The following is a 19507-nucleotide window of genomic DNA, read 5'->3' on the forward strand; positions in this document are numbered from 1 at the left end:
CTCCATACAACTTTATAGCCAACATTCATAAACAAAAATATCTCCTTCACTCATGTATTTATTTAGCCGACACGATGAATTCAATTCAACGAATTCAAATCACTATCATAACAACACCAAAGCATAAACAAAAACAATTGCACATCACAATCAAAACAAAATAAATCTGTCAATACTTTTTTTCACACACGTCACATTTCCCGCCTAAACGCTATTTAATCAGTTTTTTTTACGCGCGAGGCAAAGGAACTCCTTATTGTCAGCCAGCCGATATGCAACTGTTTGTATTTTTCAATATTTTCATGACGCTCGCAATCTGTGGTGTGTTTCGTATGAGTCATAGAGTACTCGAATGGAGCCAGTTCGGTAAATTGATTAGGCCGTTTAGCAACTCATTTAATCATTGTGTTGAGCAATTCATAACAGGTAATACTAAGCGTAAACGTGTGATACTGATAACTAACGTACGATACGATAGCGTTTAACTATAACTTGCAATAAATTAGGAGAACGACGACTACGCTAAGTGTGCAACAGGTAAAACGAATGAAGAAGAGCCTAATAAACTGTTTTTGGTGTTGGTTAAGTATAACGCGATTGGATCGTTTATTGTATTTCGAAGCCAAGTGATTACAGATGCCACGTCAAAAGAATAACTACTCTCATCTTCGGTAGAGTTTCGGTAGGGGTACAACCAAAGGAGAATGGACATTTCTCTAAGGCGCCATGACCTGTCAGAGCAGCCATTGATGAAACATATACTGTGTGTGTTGTTTTGTGCCCATGACTACAGTATATCCTGGTGTAAATTTTATTATTATGAGGCATGGGAGAACGAAGATATGAGGTGCTGAAAGATGAAGTCTCTGTACTGACTAGATGTTTCCTACATACTATTTTTTTTAAACGTGGTTTAGATTTTTTTTTAATATTTTTCCCTAATTTAGAACACCTTTATCATTGAACAAAAATATGTTTGATTAGTGGGTGCAAAGCGGGTCAGATTTGGCCATTCTCATTTAATACTCTCGGGGTACAATTTCGGAACGGCTCTAGCGAATGACGTCAGCGTACCTGTCATACACACACCAAACAGAAATCTCACCTTTCGTATTAGGTAAATTGATAGTGCTAGTGTCTCGTGTGTACATAGCATACCTACATAGGTATAGGTACATGTATGTATTTAGCTAATCAGAAGGACAAGCACGGGGCGCATTTAAGACGCGACAAGAGTTTTATATCGCGCTCACTCACATCGCGCAGCCTCAAGAGCGAGCGCGACGGAGAACTTTTGTCACGTCTTAATAGCGCCCCGTGCTACATGGCCAGAAATACTTCCTTTGACTCTTTTGCAACTGTCATATAAGTAGGTATTATAGTTTTTTTTTCGTTTTAACCCCTGACGAAAAAGAGGGTGGTTACAAGTTTAATGCGTCTGCGTGTTTGTGGTAGCGTAATCCCAAACGGCTGATCCAAATTCAGTTTTTCTTAATGTTTTTGATTTTTTGATGTTTTAACAACTCTTATGTACAGTTATCTGATCATCATTATTGTATATTTATTTATCTGAGGAATAGTTCATACAAGTCTGACTTAGCCTCTTTCTAGTATAATAATATGCTGACTTTTAAACTATAGAGCATCCAATATGTTATTGTATTTTTGACGTTTATTTGTGTCTGGTAAGTAAAGTTGGTTTTCCTTTGCAGTCATCAAATACCCATGTATGGGATTTCGAATGTCAAAAAACCAATAATATAATGGACAGAGTATAATCCAGATTTTTCATCCAAAGCCACACAACAAGCGACTACGCACATACCGTTCGAGACAATTTTCCCGGACACATAGACGTTTTGCGACGAGAATCTTTCGTCTCTTTTCTCCTCTCGCGCCGACTGGAGACAGGTAGACGGCAGCTTGTAGTAGTCAATGAGGGAAAACTTGTCCGGAGTGTTGGCCGATCTGTTGTTCGTTTAAAATCTGTTTTTTAATCTCAGATATTAACCCCCGTAATCATAGAAAAGTTATTGAAAAAAATATTATTTGAGAGAGAGGGACAAAACAGTTCAATAGTTAAAACGTCCGTCCTATAACTTTTCTATGAATGAAGGGGTAAATTGACTGATTCTGAACGGTTCATCGACAGTTATTTGTCCCGCCAATAGAACGATACAACACTTAATTGCGGGACAATCGACTGTTGATGAACCGTTCAGAATATGACAATTTAGTATGAGATTTAAAAACAGACTTTAGAGCCATATTACCTGAGGCTTAAGTGTGAGTTTTGAATAGCACTCAAGGGCGGTATTGTTGAGTAGCTTTTGTATGGCGAAGAAAAGTAATAGGCCACTAGATGGCGCCACTTTACACCGGTCAATTAGTTGTAAAATTTAACGTGAAGGTTACATAAATTAACTCAATGTGGGATACTATTGAAAATTATTATTTTTGTAATTTTTCGATAATTATAAAATAAAAAAAACTAACCGCAAGTACCCAGCCCTTTCGACGTCCTCAACATCGTCGGTCGAAGACGAGCTGTACCGCCGGAAGCGCTCAATAGATGGCGCTGTCTTAGTTATCACTATATTCTCCGGCGTTTTGCATATCAACTCTGACCCCATTCTTTTGCCTTTCGTCACGTGGCTTTTGAGAAACACATCATCATTTTCCGAGTCAGTTTTAGCCCCGGATTCTCTTAACTGGCTGATTCGCTTCTGTTGCAATGGAATCTTTTGCGAACAAGGAGTGGAGCTGCGACGTTTGGGGAAAGACGATAGAATCTTCTCGAAGTTTTCCTCAATAATACTGGCTGGCGACATCTTGTCTTTAATCCTCGGCTTGTCTAGAAGTTTTGGCAGTTCAAAGCAGCGTAATATCGGAGCTTTTTTGACTAGCGCTTCGGTTTTCGGCCGCGCCGGACTAGAGGCAACGCTTTTGCTTGTAGGTTTTAAATTCTTCGGTTCGGAAACCGCTACAATCCTCGCGGAGGATGTAGACGGGGCGTTGCGTTCGAAAACGTCGATTTTCTTCAAGAAGTTAAAGTCTAGGAAACCTTTTTCGTCTTTGTCCGGAGTTTGGGAATCTGTGGACTGTTCTGTTTCACGGCTCATACGCTCAATGCTTTCCATGAATTGTGCCCATTTGGATATCTTCCTGTCCGGGTTTTTGGACGACTTTCTATCGGTCGAACCGTGGCGTTTTGGCGAATAGTCACTTACAAACATTAGCGGTGTAGGTGAGCTACAAGAAAACGTCTCAGATAGCTTTAAGACTGTTTTAGTTGTAGCATACAAACACAGTGCATAGGATTTTTTTATAGCGAAATTACAGGAGTTGGAAAGATAAAATTGTTATGATTAGTTTAGTACCTTGATTTCGGTGTAAGATAAAAGCTTCTTGAAACTAATAACACGTTAAGATTAATAATAAACATAGAAAACCAGGAATTCTATCGATTCTCCCCTAAAATAAATACAGAGTTCTGCAAAAAAAAACTGAGCTGAAAAGGATTATCCTTGACGTGAAAGAAAGTTCAACTCCAATAACAACACTATTTTTACAACACCTCTGGCTTGTGCGCCTCGATTCGATAAATTAATGCAATACCTACATAAAACACTTTGTAGGCGCGACTTGTGGCATGTTACGCCATGGGTGTTAACTTTAACACACTACGATTACCTAATATTTTAATATATTGCTGGTGAAGGAACGAATGATAGTGTGAGTGAATGACAGTTTGAGCGAATGCTAAAATAAAAATTTACGTCCTCACTTAATTGTTTCTTTAGCTCCTCTATTTTGCTAGATTCTGACTGTTTTTTTTTAATTCTTGTTAATTAATGACTCAAGAAGTCCATGAGTGAATGAATGACCGACTCATCGTGCTCATTAAAGTGTTTCTCCAACTCCTCGTGAGAGATGTTGGGCTCAGGCACTTCACCCCTACTTTCCCACTTCACATTAAATGAATGAACGACTCATCGTGCTCATGGCAGCGCATCTCAAGCCCCTCTGGCGAGCTCAAAATCGCGAGAGAATCGCGCGTTTCTTTCACTAGTGAGTGAGTGAATGAATGATTGAAAGAACGACTCACCGTGCTCATTGAAGTGTTTCTCCAACTCCTCGTGAGAGATGGTGGGCTCGGGCGCGGCGTCCGCGGCCGCCTCCACGCGGCTTCGGCTGCATCTGTTGGTAGTGGAGAGAGCGTTAGATCATTGTGGTAGAACTGGTTTTGTATCTCGTATCGTTTTTAGGAGGAAAAGGCTTACAGGTGACGATAATGTATCATGTGCAGCGATTACAAGATTTTCGCGCGCGGAATATCAGATGCTATACCACAGATAGTTCATTCATTCACTCACTGAATGGCAGCGCTAGGTAATATCAGCGTACTATAACTATGACCTTAGCTTACACAACTATAAGCAAACTATAATCAATATTTTAGCTACGAAAACTTGTAGTTCGTTCACTTTTTCATTCATTCACTCACCTGAGCATAGCGTGGGTGCATTGCAGAGCCAACTTCAGTCCGTCGAGCCAGCAGTGTCCGGCGGCTTGGGACGCAGCCCGGAATATGAGGTGCTATACCTCAGCTACTAGAACATTCGTTCACTCCTTCATTCATTCACTCAATGATTTGCAGCGCTAGGTAATATCAGCGCTTAGCTTAGACAGCCAGCGATTTTAGCTTTGACAGATATTAGTTCATTCGTTAATTCACTCACCTGAGCATAGCGTTGGTGCATTGCAACGCCAACTCTAGTCCGTCCAGCCAGCAGTGTCCGGCGGCTTGTGAGGGAGCCCGGAATATGAGGTGAGCTGTCGGTAGAGGCTGGACCACCGCTCCTGTGGAGATAAATGTTGGTGTTACTTCACAATTTATTCTATTTTATCCTACTACTACCAACCCGCACTGGGCTCGCGTGGTGGACTAGGAGTAAAACCTTTCCTGCATTGGAAGGAGTCCCGAGCCCCAGGGTAAAGGGCCATAATGGGTTGTGATGATCCTACCAATATTATAAACGTGAAAGTTGGTGAGTATGGATGGATGTTTGTTACTCTTTCACAGCAAAACGGATGGATAGAATTCGACTTTTTTGCTCGGTCTTTCTATCACCTAGCTAAAGATCCAAAACACAAACACGAAATTCCTCTACTTTCCTCAACATTCCTCTTACCTATAGTCTCATTATGCGGCCCTCTAGGAGCCCAGATGCTCTGCTCTAGTGGATGGTATAGTTTGAAACAGAATCCGTCCTTCTTACTCGGTCGTTCAATCACTTGGCAGGACGTCAGGAGAACTGTTCCCACCCAGTGGCTGCTCTGTAATGGGATAGGAAAGGATTGTTAGTGGTTTTCTGGAAGAGATGAGTTTGAGTAATAAGGCTGCCTGTCCACCAGAGCTTAGTGGAAAAGAGGAGTGGATTTGCAACGTTATTACAATACTTCTTTTTTTTACCTTGCACAAAGCTTTGCTACCTCGTTTTACTCTAGTCATCTTTAGTGTACAGACTGTACAGACAGCCTTAGACGTGTACGACAAACTAGTTGCCCGTGCCTCTAAGAAAAAGGTGCCACGACCCTCTAGTCTGTTAATGTTTTAGGTGAGCCATCCCACACTTTGTATGTTTGTCTCTACTCGAGTTGTTCTGCAGATGTGAAATTACTGCTGATGATCTTGATCAAGATTACTTGCTGCTATTGCTGTTTGTCTATCAATATTAAAATTTAAAAACGACATAAATAGTGAAGCTTGCTTACCTTAGCTTTGGGGCTTTTATAGAGCAACAGAAGTCCGGGCTTCAACACGCACCACAGCTTTGTCCATGATTTCAGAGATCCTCGAACCTGTAACACACATAAGACATACTGAAGATATCATATTTCTTAGGAAAACTAGCATCAGGCCGTAAAAGCACATTGCTGGACTAATACCTCCCCTTCTATTAGCGTTGCATTATTTTTTGTGACCTCTATGGCATGGTTGATCAGTTACCTTCTTGGCATCTCCACTAATATCATAAAGAAAAAATATGAGATTTTTTTTCGTATTAAGAAAGCTACATTATCCATGAGTGCTAGTGCAGTCTGCTTTTTATCCCTGAATCTCAGTCTCAAATCCTGAAATGGGAAGCTTGCGCGGTGTACTGACCTATAAATAAATATTATGATTATTTACCTTCAACCAATCAGCTAGCACCACAACAGAGGGGTCTTCTATCGAGTGTAGAAGCGCTGTGGCTACACGCTTCTTTTCTCTTCTGAAACGTAAAAAAAACATTTGCGGTATAGTATACGTTTAAATTGCATTAAGTAGGGTGCACCTAATAGTGTACGTTAAAATTACAGTAAGATAAGAACCTACTTGTCTAGTAAAGAATCCAATTAGGGTTAAAGTTTTTGATTTTAGTAGCGCCTCTATCGACAATAATTAACACGAAACTTTTATCGGAAAGTGTATCGCGATGACAGAAGAAAACGTGAGGTTTTTCTAAACCATTCACGTTGTTGCAAAGGTCGAATACTAAGCCTCAAGGGGATGGCTCAGGGGGTCATTCTCAACAACTTTTGCTCTCCGACTTTTGGTATTCGCAAAAACGTTGTTCACAATGACCCCCAGACCCACGCCCTTTCGGCGTAGTATACCTCTTTTGCAACACCCTGTATATCCTGTAGTGCTAGGGGTATACCTGTAGTGCTGCCTCTGCGCCTTGTAGCTCTTCTTGCGAGAGAGCGCCGTGCTGGTCGCGCGCGAGACACCACCCACCGCTGTCTCCGAGTGAGTGAGTCATTGAGTGAGTGAGTGAGTGATCTACTGACCTGTAGTGCTGCCTCTGCGCCTTGTAGCTCTCCTTGCGAGAGAGCGCCGTGCTGGTCGCGCGCGAGACACCACCCACCGCTGTCTCCGAGTGAGTGAGTCATTGAGTGAGTGAGTGAGTGATCTACTGACCTGTAGTGCTGCCTCTGCGCCTTGTAGCTCTCCTTGCGAGAGAGCGCCGTGCTGGTCACGCGCGAGACACCACCCACCGCTGTCTCCGAGTGAGTGAGTCATTGAGTGAGTGAGTGAGTGATCTACTGACCTGTAGTGCTGCCTCTGCGCCTTGTAGCTCTCCTTGCGAGAGAGAGCCGTGCTGGTCGCGCGCGAGACACCACCCACCGCTGTCTCCGAGTGAGTGAGTCATTGAGTGAGTGAGTGAGTGATCTACTGACCTGTAGTGCTGCCTCTGCGCCTTGTAGCTCTCCTTGCGAGAGAGCGCCGTGCTGGTCGCGCGCGAGACACCACCCACCGCTGTCTCCGAGTGAGTGAGTCATTGAGTGAGTGAGTGAGTGATCTACTGACCTGTAGTGCTGCCTCTGCGCCTTGTAGCTCTCCTTGCGATAGAGCGCCGTGCTGGTCGCGCGCGAGACACCACCCACCGCTGTCTCCGAGTGAGTGAGACATTGAGTGAGTGAGTGAGTGATCTACTGACCTGTAGTGCTGCCTCTGCGCCTTGTAGCTCTCCTTGCGAGAGAGCGCCGTGCTGGTCGCGCGCGAGACACCACCCACCGCTGTCTCCGAGTGAGTGAGTCATTGAGTGAGTGAGTGAGTGATCTACTGACCTGTAGTGCTGCCTCTGCGCCTTGTAGCTCTCCTTGCGAGAGAGCGCCGTGCTGGTCGCGCGCGAGACACCACCCACCGCTGTCTCCGAGTGAGTGAGTCATTGAGTGAGTGAGTGAGTGATCTACTGACCTGTAGTGCTGCCTCTGCGCCTTGTAGCTCTCCTTGCGAGAGAGAGCCGTGCTGGTCGCGCGCGAGACACCACCCACCGCTGTCTCCGAGTGAGTGAGTCATTGAGTGAGTGAGTGAGTGATCTACTGACCTGTAGTGCTGCCTCTGCGCCTTGTAGCTCTCCTTGCGATAGAGCGCCGTGCTGGTCGCGCGCGAGACACCACCCACCGCTGTCTCCGAGTGAGTGAGACATTGAGTGAGTGAGTGAGTGATCTACTGACCTGTAGTGCTGCCTCTGCGCCTTGTAGCTCTCCTTGCGAGAGAGCGCCGTGCTGGTCGCGCGCGAGACACCACCCACCGCTGTCTCCGAGTGAGTGAGTCATTGAGTGAGTGAGTGAGTGATCTACTGACCTGTAGTGCTGCCTCTGCGCCTTGTAGCTCTCCTTGCGAGAGAGCGCCGTGCTGGTCGCGCGCGAGACACCACCCACCGCTGTCTCCGAGTGAGTGAGTCATTGAGTGAGTGAGTGAGTGATCTACTGACCTGTAGTGCTGCCTCTGCGCCTTGTAGCTCTCCTTGCGAGAGAGCGCCGTGCTGGTCGCGCGCGAGACACCACCCACCGCTGTCTCCGAAGACTGCAATACAAACACAAAATTTAAAATTATAATTAGTACTACAGTCGTATTAGATCCTGTACTACAGCGGTATTAGGAGCCTCCGTTACTATACTGCAAAAATTTTGGTCGAAACGACTGAACTACATAATAAGTATTTTAGTATACGACTTAACGATATAACTTCAGTTTTCACGCTTTTTTAATTGGAGTCTAATCCTACATGACGACTTTCATCCCCTCTAAGTCCATACTGGCAGTCAGCATACTCTCTGTTCTTCACAAAGAATCAGCTGTTTCTGGCTACTACACTAGAGTTGTAATAGAGTCTATAGTTTACCTTATCAGACGAGGTGCCGTCAGGGGCGGGCGAGCGCGCGTCGGCGGACGGCGGAGCACCCGGTGACCGCGGCGGCGGCGTTAGCGTCGGCTCTCCTGTGGACCAAAAGATGGGATAAATATAAAAATAATAATAATATGTGGGGACATTTCACACACGGATATCCGACCCCAAGCTAGGCAGAGCCTGTGTTACGGGTATCGGACAGCTGATATATCTACACAAATACATAGATTACATATACATATTTAATGTAAATATCAACACCCAAGACCCGAGTACAAATATCTGTCTTTAAACAAATATCTGCCCCAGCCGGGAATCGAACCCGGGACCTTCGGCATAGCGACATTCGGCCGCCACGATACGATGACATCGCGTCATGCTCTGGTCATGCTACTCTCTCGGTCTCTCCCATTAAGCACCTGGGAATGGGAAGACGTTTTACGACGCGACGTGTTATGTGTGGGACGTATATCTTCAAAAATAGAAAACTAAATCATATATGACGCTACCAAAACTTCTATATGAAAACCTCTAACATATAACCTATAAGTGTTTTTTTTAGGACCGGCTAACGATGATGATGATGATGCTAATAGTTGCTCACCGTAAATAGGGGGCGTGGCGGGCGCTGTCACCGGCAGATTCACGTTAATCTGTGACTGGAACTGCTTCTGAAAATTAAGGAAAAAAATTGGTAAGATAAGATATAAGCTACCGTACACACACACACTAGCAATATATAATCAAACATCTGCCAGATGTATACAAGTTGCGTCAGAATTGACTAGCGTGCGACGCCGTTTACGGATTTTTAATGTTTCGGTGGTGGTACGATACACAGAATTTTATTTTGAGTAATAAACACCTATTTGTATGGATCGGGAGCGTCGCCACCTAGCGGTACATGCGCTGTACTAACTCCGCGCCATACAATTTGGTGTACATTTTCACACGGTAAGAAACCGACCGATTACGAATGTTAGTGAAAATTTTTGGAAACTGCGGGTGTCTCGTTTGCACTAATAATTTGTAGGAACAATATTTTGACACCTGTCAAATCCGTTCATTTTATAAAAAGAACTTGACTTACCAGACTTTATAAACTGTCAAAACATACTAACTTTGGCTTTTTTAGGTTTGATTCTGTTTCGAAAATAATGATAAAGCAACACGATTATTCTCGTCAGCTGTCCGCACGGCGGGCTGGTCATATTTTGATGAAACACCAGCAAATTAGCTAACTATATTAATTGAAATATAAAAGACTTGTGTATTCAATACAATCTATTGCTGTATTGATCGATAGCATCGGCATCGTATCTTTTTTTGTATCGGAAAAGAAATAAAATAATTGCCATTTCCAGTAAATGTAGGTTTGATTATAGTTTTATCGGAGTGATATGAATCAGCGAATGAAATGTACACGGTGAATGAAATAACAACAGTTGTAGCTATTCTAAGGTAATGAAGCAACTTTAAAAATATAGTAAGTATATGATTTTTTATTCAGTAGGGTGAGCTGGACAAAGTTCGTCGCCGTGGCGAAAGATAATATTATATGCCATATTATAGGTAAGTACAGATTATCGTCAAACGCTGTCTCTCCAGAAAACAAACCTCTATCAAAACATGAGACAATCAGCGTTAAACGATGATGAAATGTCCGTAAAAATCGATTTACATCAAACGAATACAGCTAGCTCCTACTGCTACAGCATATTTGTTCTTTTGAATAAAAGTTTACACAAATTTTAAAGGAATACATCGGCTTACTTCTTAAAATATCACGAAATAGTGCTCTTATTCTACCTGTGTTCGTTTGATGCAAACCCACCTTAAGACAACGATCGTGTGGCACGTATTATATCCGATGACTTGACAAGGTCGCTCCGGTAGGTATTATGATGATTTGAAATCACACACTGGTGATACGTTACGGGGAAATACATCCCACTTTTAGTTAAACGGCCATTTTCTTAACTTGTTTATGAGAGCATTAAATAGGGCAGTAAGTGGCTGAGTAGCATTTGAGTCCTTCCATACGATCAAATTAATCTCATCTAATATTGTATAGCCACAAGATGGATGCAGTGCGCACGGTATTTATAATTTTACTGTACAATTTTAAAAAGTTTATAGTGAAACATCAGAAAGCAATGTCTACGAGTAAACCTGTAGGAGGTTTAGTAGCAGAAAGTACTGGCGAAAATTCTTTGCGTCCAGTCTTTTCGAAGGCACAAAAAGTAAATTCAAATTCATGGATGTAGATTTATTATATTCCGCGGATACTGAAATAAATGTCCACTGCTAGCTATTAGGCCCCTTCTAAGGAACGCCACAACATTCTGCGCTTAGTCTTCCTGTGTTTTATGAGTTTTCGGTTTACTATAGCAACACCTACTGCCAAACAATCGATCGATTGGCTAGGTAGACCAGGCCATGTAGCACAAGGCGCTATTAAGACGTGACAAGAGTTCTCCGTCACGCTCGCTCTTGAGGCTGCGCGATGTGAGTGAGCGCGATGCAAAACCCTTGTCACTAGTAATCCATCAACCAATCACACTCACCTTCCCAACGTAGTTCGGCGTGGACGTGTGAAACGGCGGATACTCCGGGGGCCGCAGCGCCGGCGACGAGGGGGTGGTGGCGGGACCGGGGAGGGACTCCAGGGCTGGAGAGGAACTCATTGTCACTACTCTACCACGGCTTTTAAACGCACTTCAAACCAGCCATTGCTGTCTTGGCTGTTTGAGCGCGGTGTCTTTGCCAAAGAAAACTTTAGGTTTTTTTGTCTGTGGTGTTTTTTCTTTTTGGGCGGGAAACTAGGGAATGGGATTATGACAGGGTTAGGAATGTAGGAGGTTTTGTTGTCGGTTCTGAAATAAAGATTTTGATTGGTTAATTAACATCGTTGTAAACTAAAGAAAGAAATTACAAGATGTGATTATTATAGTAAGTTAAACGTGTCTGCGTGTTTGTGTATCTGTCTGTGGTAGCGTAGCGTTTTTATGTAATTGAATAATATTTTATGTCAAGTCAGTCCGTGACTTCACCTAGGGTTCTAGCTGAAAACCAGCGCTATGGCTTACCATAGCACCAAGCTGAGCTAGAGCCCGTTTCAGCACCGTGAAGCAACACCCTTTACTTTAAGCTTTTTATTATTTGTTCTATTTTATTATTGTGCTGTTTCTTTTTATTTTCTTTCTTTCTTTCTTTCAATTGGCTGAACTGAATTCGTTTAGATTTTTGCGGATCATAGATAATGTGACCCCGAGGGTTCTCAGCTTGTTCTTAGCCATATTTTATCAAAATTTATGCGACTTTTTACGTTATTAAGTATAAAGACTAATATGGCGTATATGATAAGAAAACTACATATACATATTTGTCCTTTAACTTTTTTTAACTTTCAAAAGAATGGGTGAAATGTAAACTACAGTATCTGTTATCGAAAATATAATTATATGGAAAATATAATTGACGACCGAATGGCGTAGTGGTTAGTGACCCTGACTACTTAGCCGATGGTCCCGGGTTCGATTCCCGGCTGGGGCAGATATTTGTTCTCGGGTATTGGATGTGCCCGTAAAATGGCAATAGGCCCGCCCCCTATTACATTGGGACTAACATACACTCTGGCGAAAAGTGGGTGCAGCAATGCACCTCTGCCTACCCCGCAAGGGAGTACATTAGTACAAGGCGTGAGTGCGTGTGTTTTAATTATATGGAAGCGTTGGCATTGAATTTTAAGTTACTGAACGTACCGATAACCTTTTGAAGTGTACTAGGTACTCTGTGTAAAAAGTATCGGGACTGGATCAATAAAACAAAAAATGTTTGTTATTCATCCAAATTTATTTTATTTATTTACCCCGCAAGGGAGTACATTAGTACAAGGCGTAAGTGTGTGTGTGTGTGTGTGTTATTTTATAAAATAAATTTGATATATAAAATAATTTAATAATAATAATTTGGATAAATAACAATATTTTTTTGTTTTATTGATCTAGTCCCGATACTTTTTACACAGAATGTAGGCCTTCTTAATTACTATTGCGTCTGTAGTCTGAAGTTAGTCGTAGTTTTATTTCAATTTAACCATTGAGATGTCGACGATTTTTATAAATAATGTAACATCTTAGATACACACACACACGCACTCACGCCTTGTACTAATGTACTCCCTTGCGGGGTAGGCAGAGGTGCATTGCTGCACCCACTTTTCGCCAGTGTTATATTAGTCCCAATGTAATCTTGGATGTGCCCGTAAAATGGCAATAGGGGGCGGGCCTATTGCCATTTTACGGGCACATCCAAGACCCGAGAACAAATATCTGTGTTTTAAACAAATATCTGCCCCAGCCGGGAATCGAACCCGGGACCATCGGCTCAGTAGTCAGGGTCACTAACCACTACGCCATTCGGTCGTTAGATAACAATTAACAAACAAGATGGAGTGTCAGTATAAAAGAAACGTTTCGGCAGATAACACCCCTCTTCTACCAATGAGCTCTTATTTCGAATTATTACGTTAAGAAAATTTATAATTTGGAACAACAGTTTTTAGCTTTGTTTTTGCATGTGAGTCACCATCTTAATCTAAGCCCTTTTTGCAACACACTGTATTAAGTATAACAATACCATTTATTATGTTCACAGATTAGGTAGAACAATGTCGTATCGGCGATTGATTATCAAGATACGCTGATAACTCGAGTTTACGGCAACTGTTATCATAATGGATACGATGTTTGCTATACGATAGCGTTCTCAGAATAATCACACTGTCATCACACTAAATTTATAAAGGCGAAAGTTTGTGTATTTATTACCCTACTAGCTGTTCCCGCGCGCTTCGCTTCGCCTTAAAAAGTTTTCCCGTGGGAATTCCGGGATAAAAAGTAGCCTATGTTCTTTCCCAGGGTCTAGACCGTATGTATACCAAATTTCATTCAAATCCGTTCAGTAGTTTTGGCGTGAAAGAGTAACAGACAGACAGACAGACAGACAGACACAGTTACTTTCGCATTTATAATATTAGTTAGGATTAGGATTGCCGAGTTTCAGACAGGAACTTTAAGCTAATGTCGGCATTAAATTCATGTCGGTCTCTTTCTATCCGTATACTGTCAAAGCAAGGAAACTATACATTATTTTAAGGTCGACATTAGCTTAAAGTCCCTTTCTGCAACTCAGTGTATGACGGGTAAACGTCTAAACCAATTCCGATGAAATTTGGTATGCAGAAAGCAGACACTATGGTTTATCACATAGGCTACATTTTATCCCGGAATTTGCGCAAGAAAACATTTTAAAGCGAAGCGAAGCCCGCGGGAATTGCTAGTATAAAATACGTGGTTTAATATCTTATCGTTATCATAACTTGGCGTTATCGTGTAGGCTAGTAAATACACTAACATTGGATGTTGTTACAAAAATGCGCTGAGTGATTTGTCTAGTAATCTCAGGGACAACTTTCATTATTTTGCCTGGAAGAGATCGCTTTTAGCGATAAGGCCGCCCTTATTGTATTATATTAAGTGTTTTATGTACAATTATGTTATAAATACACTACTACTACTACTACTATTTTTACAAACAATGTTGCTGTTATTTTGACCTATAAATCATTTGTTTTTTTTTTTTTGCTGATTATACTTTTTTTAAGCGATGACTATAAACCTACTACTATTATGCTTCACGTAGTCCAATAAAACAAACATTTATAAAAACAGAGAGATCTAAAAACAAAAAGAATCTGCGATGGCCGGGAATCGAACCCGGATCAACTGCTTGGAAGGCAACTATGCTGACCATTACACCACCATCGCAGCTGACATAGCACGCGAAATTAGAATACATTATAATTACGTGATAAAATGCGCACAAAATAGATAAAACACGCACACGCACTTCGTTGAATAAAATAAATACTTACCTATAAACAAATATTCTATAATGAGAATTATTCTCAGTCCTACCTACCACAAAAACTAGACAACCGATTAACTGATTTTAGCGCTGTCCAATTAATTAACAAGTACAGTAAAGTTTACAGTTGCAATAGATAAACCTTCCTGTAATAATATAGTTTATTCCTAACCTTGGAATTACGATGCCGAGTTTACTATTTTTCAGTTACAAAATGTTATGGCAGTTATTCTTGCACAATTTTCACACTTGACTGTTTACGCCCGCCTAATACAGCTCTTTCAAGTTTTCAAACCAATTATAGCCCTTTTTACCCTACGGTGCGACGGGGGCCGGGGCCCCAAAATAACTAAGAGCCGATAGGAAGGGACACACAGGGCATAGGGCACGATTATCGTAACACGGTAAGTTGTATTAAAAAGGTTAAAAGCAGTTAATTTTGTTTCTTGAAAAAAATAAGTATTTTTTCTTCCAATAAATTACGCTGACCTGATCTCATGCTTAGTTAGGTTTAATTAATTAAATACTCAGGTGGGTAACTGGGCCTCAGTGCATTAAATCAAACTAATCCTGATCCTAACTTAATATTATAAATGCGAAAGTAACTGTGTCTGTCTGTTACTCTTTCACGCGAAAACTACTGAACGGATTTGAATGAAATTTGGTAACATATGGTCTAGCTAGACTCTAGAGTACTCAAAAGTACTGGGAAAGAACATAGGCTACTTTTTATCCCGGAATTCCCTCGGGAAAACTTTTTAAGGCGAAACGAAGCGCGCGGGAACTGCTAGAAAGTTGTACATTATAAATAAGCATTTTAATGTTTTTTACATAAGTATTTATACTTGTTTAATTTTATTACCGTATGTTACCTGCTCCATAAATTCTGTAGTCTGAAGTCAACTTCAAACACTTCTCTATAGTTCGTAGCCACGAACCCGCAAAGTTGCACTTACATTGAACAACAGAAAACATTCTCTATTCCCGTTGCCTAAGAGCGGACGACCAAATGCAGTTAGATAACTGGCTGGTTTCAGGTGGAGGAAAAAAGAAAAATAATGACGTTCCGTCCGCGAGTGTAAGGAAAGAGGTCAAGTTCTGTTGAAGCGAGAGGATGTGTCATTATTCTGAGATTGAGAGTGTCTTCAGTTATTGGAAGAAATTCAGGTGAACAAAAAGTTTTGTATTGGTACTTATGAATACCTACCTATCTCGCGGGAACAGCTAGTTCATTCCTAAGTCCAACATTCCCAGATGGCCCCATTTCAGTCGACTTACTTATGAAGCTTAAATAAGTTTAGGTACATGATTTCTTGTCTATACCAAACACTTTTACTATAAGTAAAGAAACAAGTGATAAATACGTAGATAATTAAAATGGGTCTCGGCCATAATTGGTCCGGTTCAAGGCAACATGAACTCTATGTATGCTGTAATACAGCAGCAAATTGATTGTAAACATGTAATTGTGGATCATTATTTAGGACTATTATTAATTAACTTCTCAGCATGGGAAGAAACGAGATATAAAATTGATGTTTTTTACTAAGTACCTAGGTATTAGTAGTTGTAGCTAAGATTAGACTATCTCACAAGTCACACACAAAATACTTGAGTGGTGACCATTGACTTATCATAAGGACAGGCCCAACCGCTCTAGAAAATGACACCCTCGCGTTGGCCCTAAAATGTGGCGATATCCGGAGTGGATGGCTAAGGGCTGGTTGATGGTGGGGGGTCTGGTCTGTTGTAGAGCAATGTAGCTCTTTCTACACTGCAAGGGAGTACCTGCGACGGTCGAATGGCGTAGTGGTTAGTGGCCCTGACGGTTCTACCTTTTTTGGCATAAGATTTATTTGCCTAATCTCGTATTGCATAGTAACGTTTGGTCAAAGTCTCGTTACGCCGAAAATCGTATGGCATAAATCTCGTTTCGTAAAAAGTTATTTCGCCTAACATTGTTTAGCCTAATAATGGTATGGCCAAATCTTGAATAGCCTAATAATGCTATGGCATAGGTTTATTAGGTTTATACAAAGTAATAATATTCGTTTGGCTTTAACTTTGACGGAGCGTCTCCCTACATAGCGCAAACTGGTGCCTTGTATTGTTTCCGCTGTTTGGAAAACGCTCCGCTCCGCTTCGCTGTGCTCCGCTTTGGTTTTGATGAACATGTGCACCTAACACGCTCCTCCTCGCTTTGCTCGTCGTCGCACCTATTTTTAGGTTTCGATCTCATGGGGTTTGTAATAATTATATTTGGTCGTTAACATTCGATTTTTTGATCATACAATATCGTGATTTTCGGGATGTAGGAGAAAAATACCACAATTTGTACATTTACTACGTACTTAATACATTATTTATTAAGATAACATTACGAGAAACAAGATTATACATAGGTATAGACGAACATAAATTTGAGCAAACGAAACTTAGGTGTTTAAAGATTGTGCCTAAAGAGTTTTAGACGAAACGAGCCTTATGCCACATAAGCCTTGGCAAAGTGATGGTTCGGCCAAAAAAGTTTAGACCATACGAGTTATGCGAAATGAGTTTTGTTCAATAAAGATTATGCGAGATGAGCGGAACCCGGCCCTGACTGCTATGACGAAGGTTCCGGGTTCGATTCCCGGCTGGGGCAGATATTTGTTTAAAGACAGATATTTGTACTATGGTTTTGGGTGTTGATATTTATATTTAATACTATCTATCTATGTGTGAATTTAAATTTTGGTGCACCTTTTAACCGAATCTAATGAAATTTAGAACGTAAATATAGTTCTTATAACAAAAAAATATGATGGTGACCTTGAGCTGATCTGATGATGGAAACGGAAAGCAGTCAAGGGAACTCAACGATATATAGCAACTACCTCGTGTTTAGGCTTGAATGATTCGTATTGACTTTGGTATCATTTGCACATTAATTTTGATTGAAAATTATTGCAAATAAACTAAAAACAATAAAATAAAATAATAATTAAAAAAATATAAAAAACCGACTTCAAAAAACGACTAAAAAGTAAGAAATAATTTAAGGTTAAGACCAATTCTATGAGACAGTACAAATATACCGAAGCAGGAACTATTCTTTTTTGAAGTTGGTGCCATATTTCTTCAGACAAAGTGTCACCGAACCAACATCAAAAAAGAATAGTTCCTGCTTCGGTATATTTGTACTGTCCAATAGAATTGGTCTTTTTTTTTTTTTTTTTTTTTCATATTTTGTTTGCCAACATGCAATCGGTTTAATATAACCATAAGCAGTTCATTTCATGTTTATGATTGGCTTTGCAGGCATACCCTTCCATTGTCAGGCTGCCTTCTTAATGTATTATTGGTCTATGTTATCCCAGATATTTTTTCTTTTTAGTCTTCTGGTGGGTACATTACTGGTAAGGTCAGTGGCCAGTTTGTTTGGGTGATTTACAATCCTGTCTCGGTAGGTTCTTGTAAGTTTTGCAACCTCCTCTCTCACGGTAGGCATTTTCAAATATTCATGCACTTCATCCATTCTGGTGAACCAGGGTGCATTTACTATGGCTTTGAGTACTCCGTTTTGAAATCTTTGTAGGATTTCAATATTTGTTTGGCTTGCTGTTCCCCACAGTTGAATACCGTAAGTCCACACGGGTTTCAGGACTGTTTTGTAACACAACAATTTATTTTCGAGCGATAGTCTAGATTTTCTACCCATAAGCCACTCCAGTGATCGGTATCTCTGATTTAGCTCGTCTCTTTTCTTCTGGATATGGCATTTCCAAGTTTGTTTCCTGTCTAGGTGGAAGCCCAGGTACTTTACCGTAGATTGATGGGGGAGCACTTCATTTCCAAGTTTCACTGGAGGGCAGTCTTTTTTCCTTAAGGTAAATGTGACATGATTCGACTTAGTTGCGCTAGCCTTTATTCGCCAATCTTTCATCCATTTATTAACTTTATCTAAATGGCTCTGTAACATTTCAGATGCCAGATTGTTATTTTCATCGGAAGCAAGAACAGCGGTATCGTCTGCAAAGGTAGCGGTCATCACATTGTCTGATTCAGGCACATCAGCAGTATAGAATTGGTCTAAACCTTAAATTATTTCTTACTTTTTATTCCATCTCGGGACCATGGGGTCCCAGACATTTGGAAGGCGTGCATGGGTCCAAAGCCAACATGTAGAGGCCCTTTTGACAACATTAATCTATATGAAATGTGACACTAACCGACGATTTTCCCTGTGAAAACTATAGAAGTAAACCCAAGGAAAACCCCCGGTTAGTGCAGGACTATTGTAGGATATGGAGAAAACTAATACAGGGTTATGGAGTGGGGCGCTAAATGGACTGGGTAACTGGGACTATGGAAGGACTATGGCCCCTTATTATTATTACATGAAAGCAGATAAATGAGATTTTAATGGAATTATTCTCAAATTGTTGATAGGGTTATCAGAACAGGATTTACTAGATTTTGAAAGCGATTTTGGTGTGACTTATTAAAAATGACTGTGTTAGGGTCTGACATCTAATTATCATTAAAATTAATGAGGAAGGTGTCCCAATATCATATTCAAAGGATATGTCAACAAATTTCATTCTACAAAGAATCATTTGCCCATGAAAGGATCAAAACTGGAACTTTTGGCACAGCAGTCAGTAAGGGCCTTTTCACAGACTGAATGTCAATGGCATAAAAGAAAGTTAATATTTAAAAAAAAATGTTTTCTATCTACCTCTTACAAAACATTAATTAATTTTCCAACCAGAGTAGGCTAGTATTTTACAGACTCATACCTAGAAGAAACTATTTTAAACATGTGTATTACATGCGCCTAGAATTTACAGTAAGACCAATATATTTTGAAGGTACGGAATTGCCACAAATCAGCAATCATCATCAGTTGG

General features: G+C 40.9%; 1 protein-coding gene and 1 non-coding gene across 2 annotated transcripts in view; both read right to left on the minus strand.

Moving 5' to 3' along the window:
• LOC105397568 (oxysterol-binding protein-related protein 8) overlaps positions 1-19507 on the minus strand; it is a 58458-nt gene that overhangs the window by 37804 nt on the left and 1147 nt on the right. The window contains exons 2-12 of the mRNA XM_048624291.1: positions 11252-11560; positions 9289-9355; positions 8679-8773; positions 8268-8359; positions 6197-6278; positions 5779-5865; positions 5196-5340; positions 4743-4863; positions 4109-4200; positions 2506-3322; positions 1826-1968 (exon numbers count right to left, since the gene is read on the minus strand). Coding sequence (XP_048480248.1) covers positions 1826-1968; positions 2506-3322; positions 4109-4200; positions 4743-4863; positions 5196-5340; positions 5779-5865; positions 6197-6278; positions 8268-8359; positions 8679-8773; positions 9289-9355; positions 11252-11371 — 1861 coding nt within the window. The 5' untranslated portion in view covers positions 11372-11560. The remainder of the gene's footprint in view (positions 1-1825; positions 1969-2505; positions 3323-4108; positions 4201-4742; positions 4864-5195; positions 5341-5778; positions 5866-6196; positions 6279-8267; positions 8360-8678; positions 8774-9288; positions 9356-11251; positions 11561-19507) is intronic.
• Trnag-ucc lies at positions 14444-14515 on the minus strand. The gene has a single exon. It is a non-coding gene; the product is annotated as a tRNA-Gly (tRNA).

Source organism: Plutella xylostella, chromosome 11 (assembly GCF_932276165.1).
Source record: "Plutella xylostella chromosome 11, ilPluXylo3.1, whole genome shotgun sequence".
Classification (NCBI taxonomy): domain Eukaryota; kingdom Metazoa; phylum Arthropoda; class Insecta; order Lepidoptera; family Plutellidae; genus Plutella; species Plutella xylostella.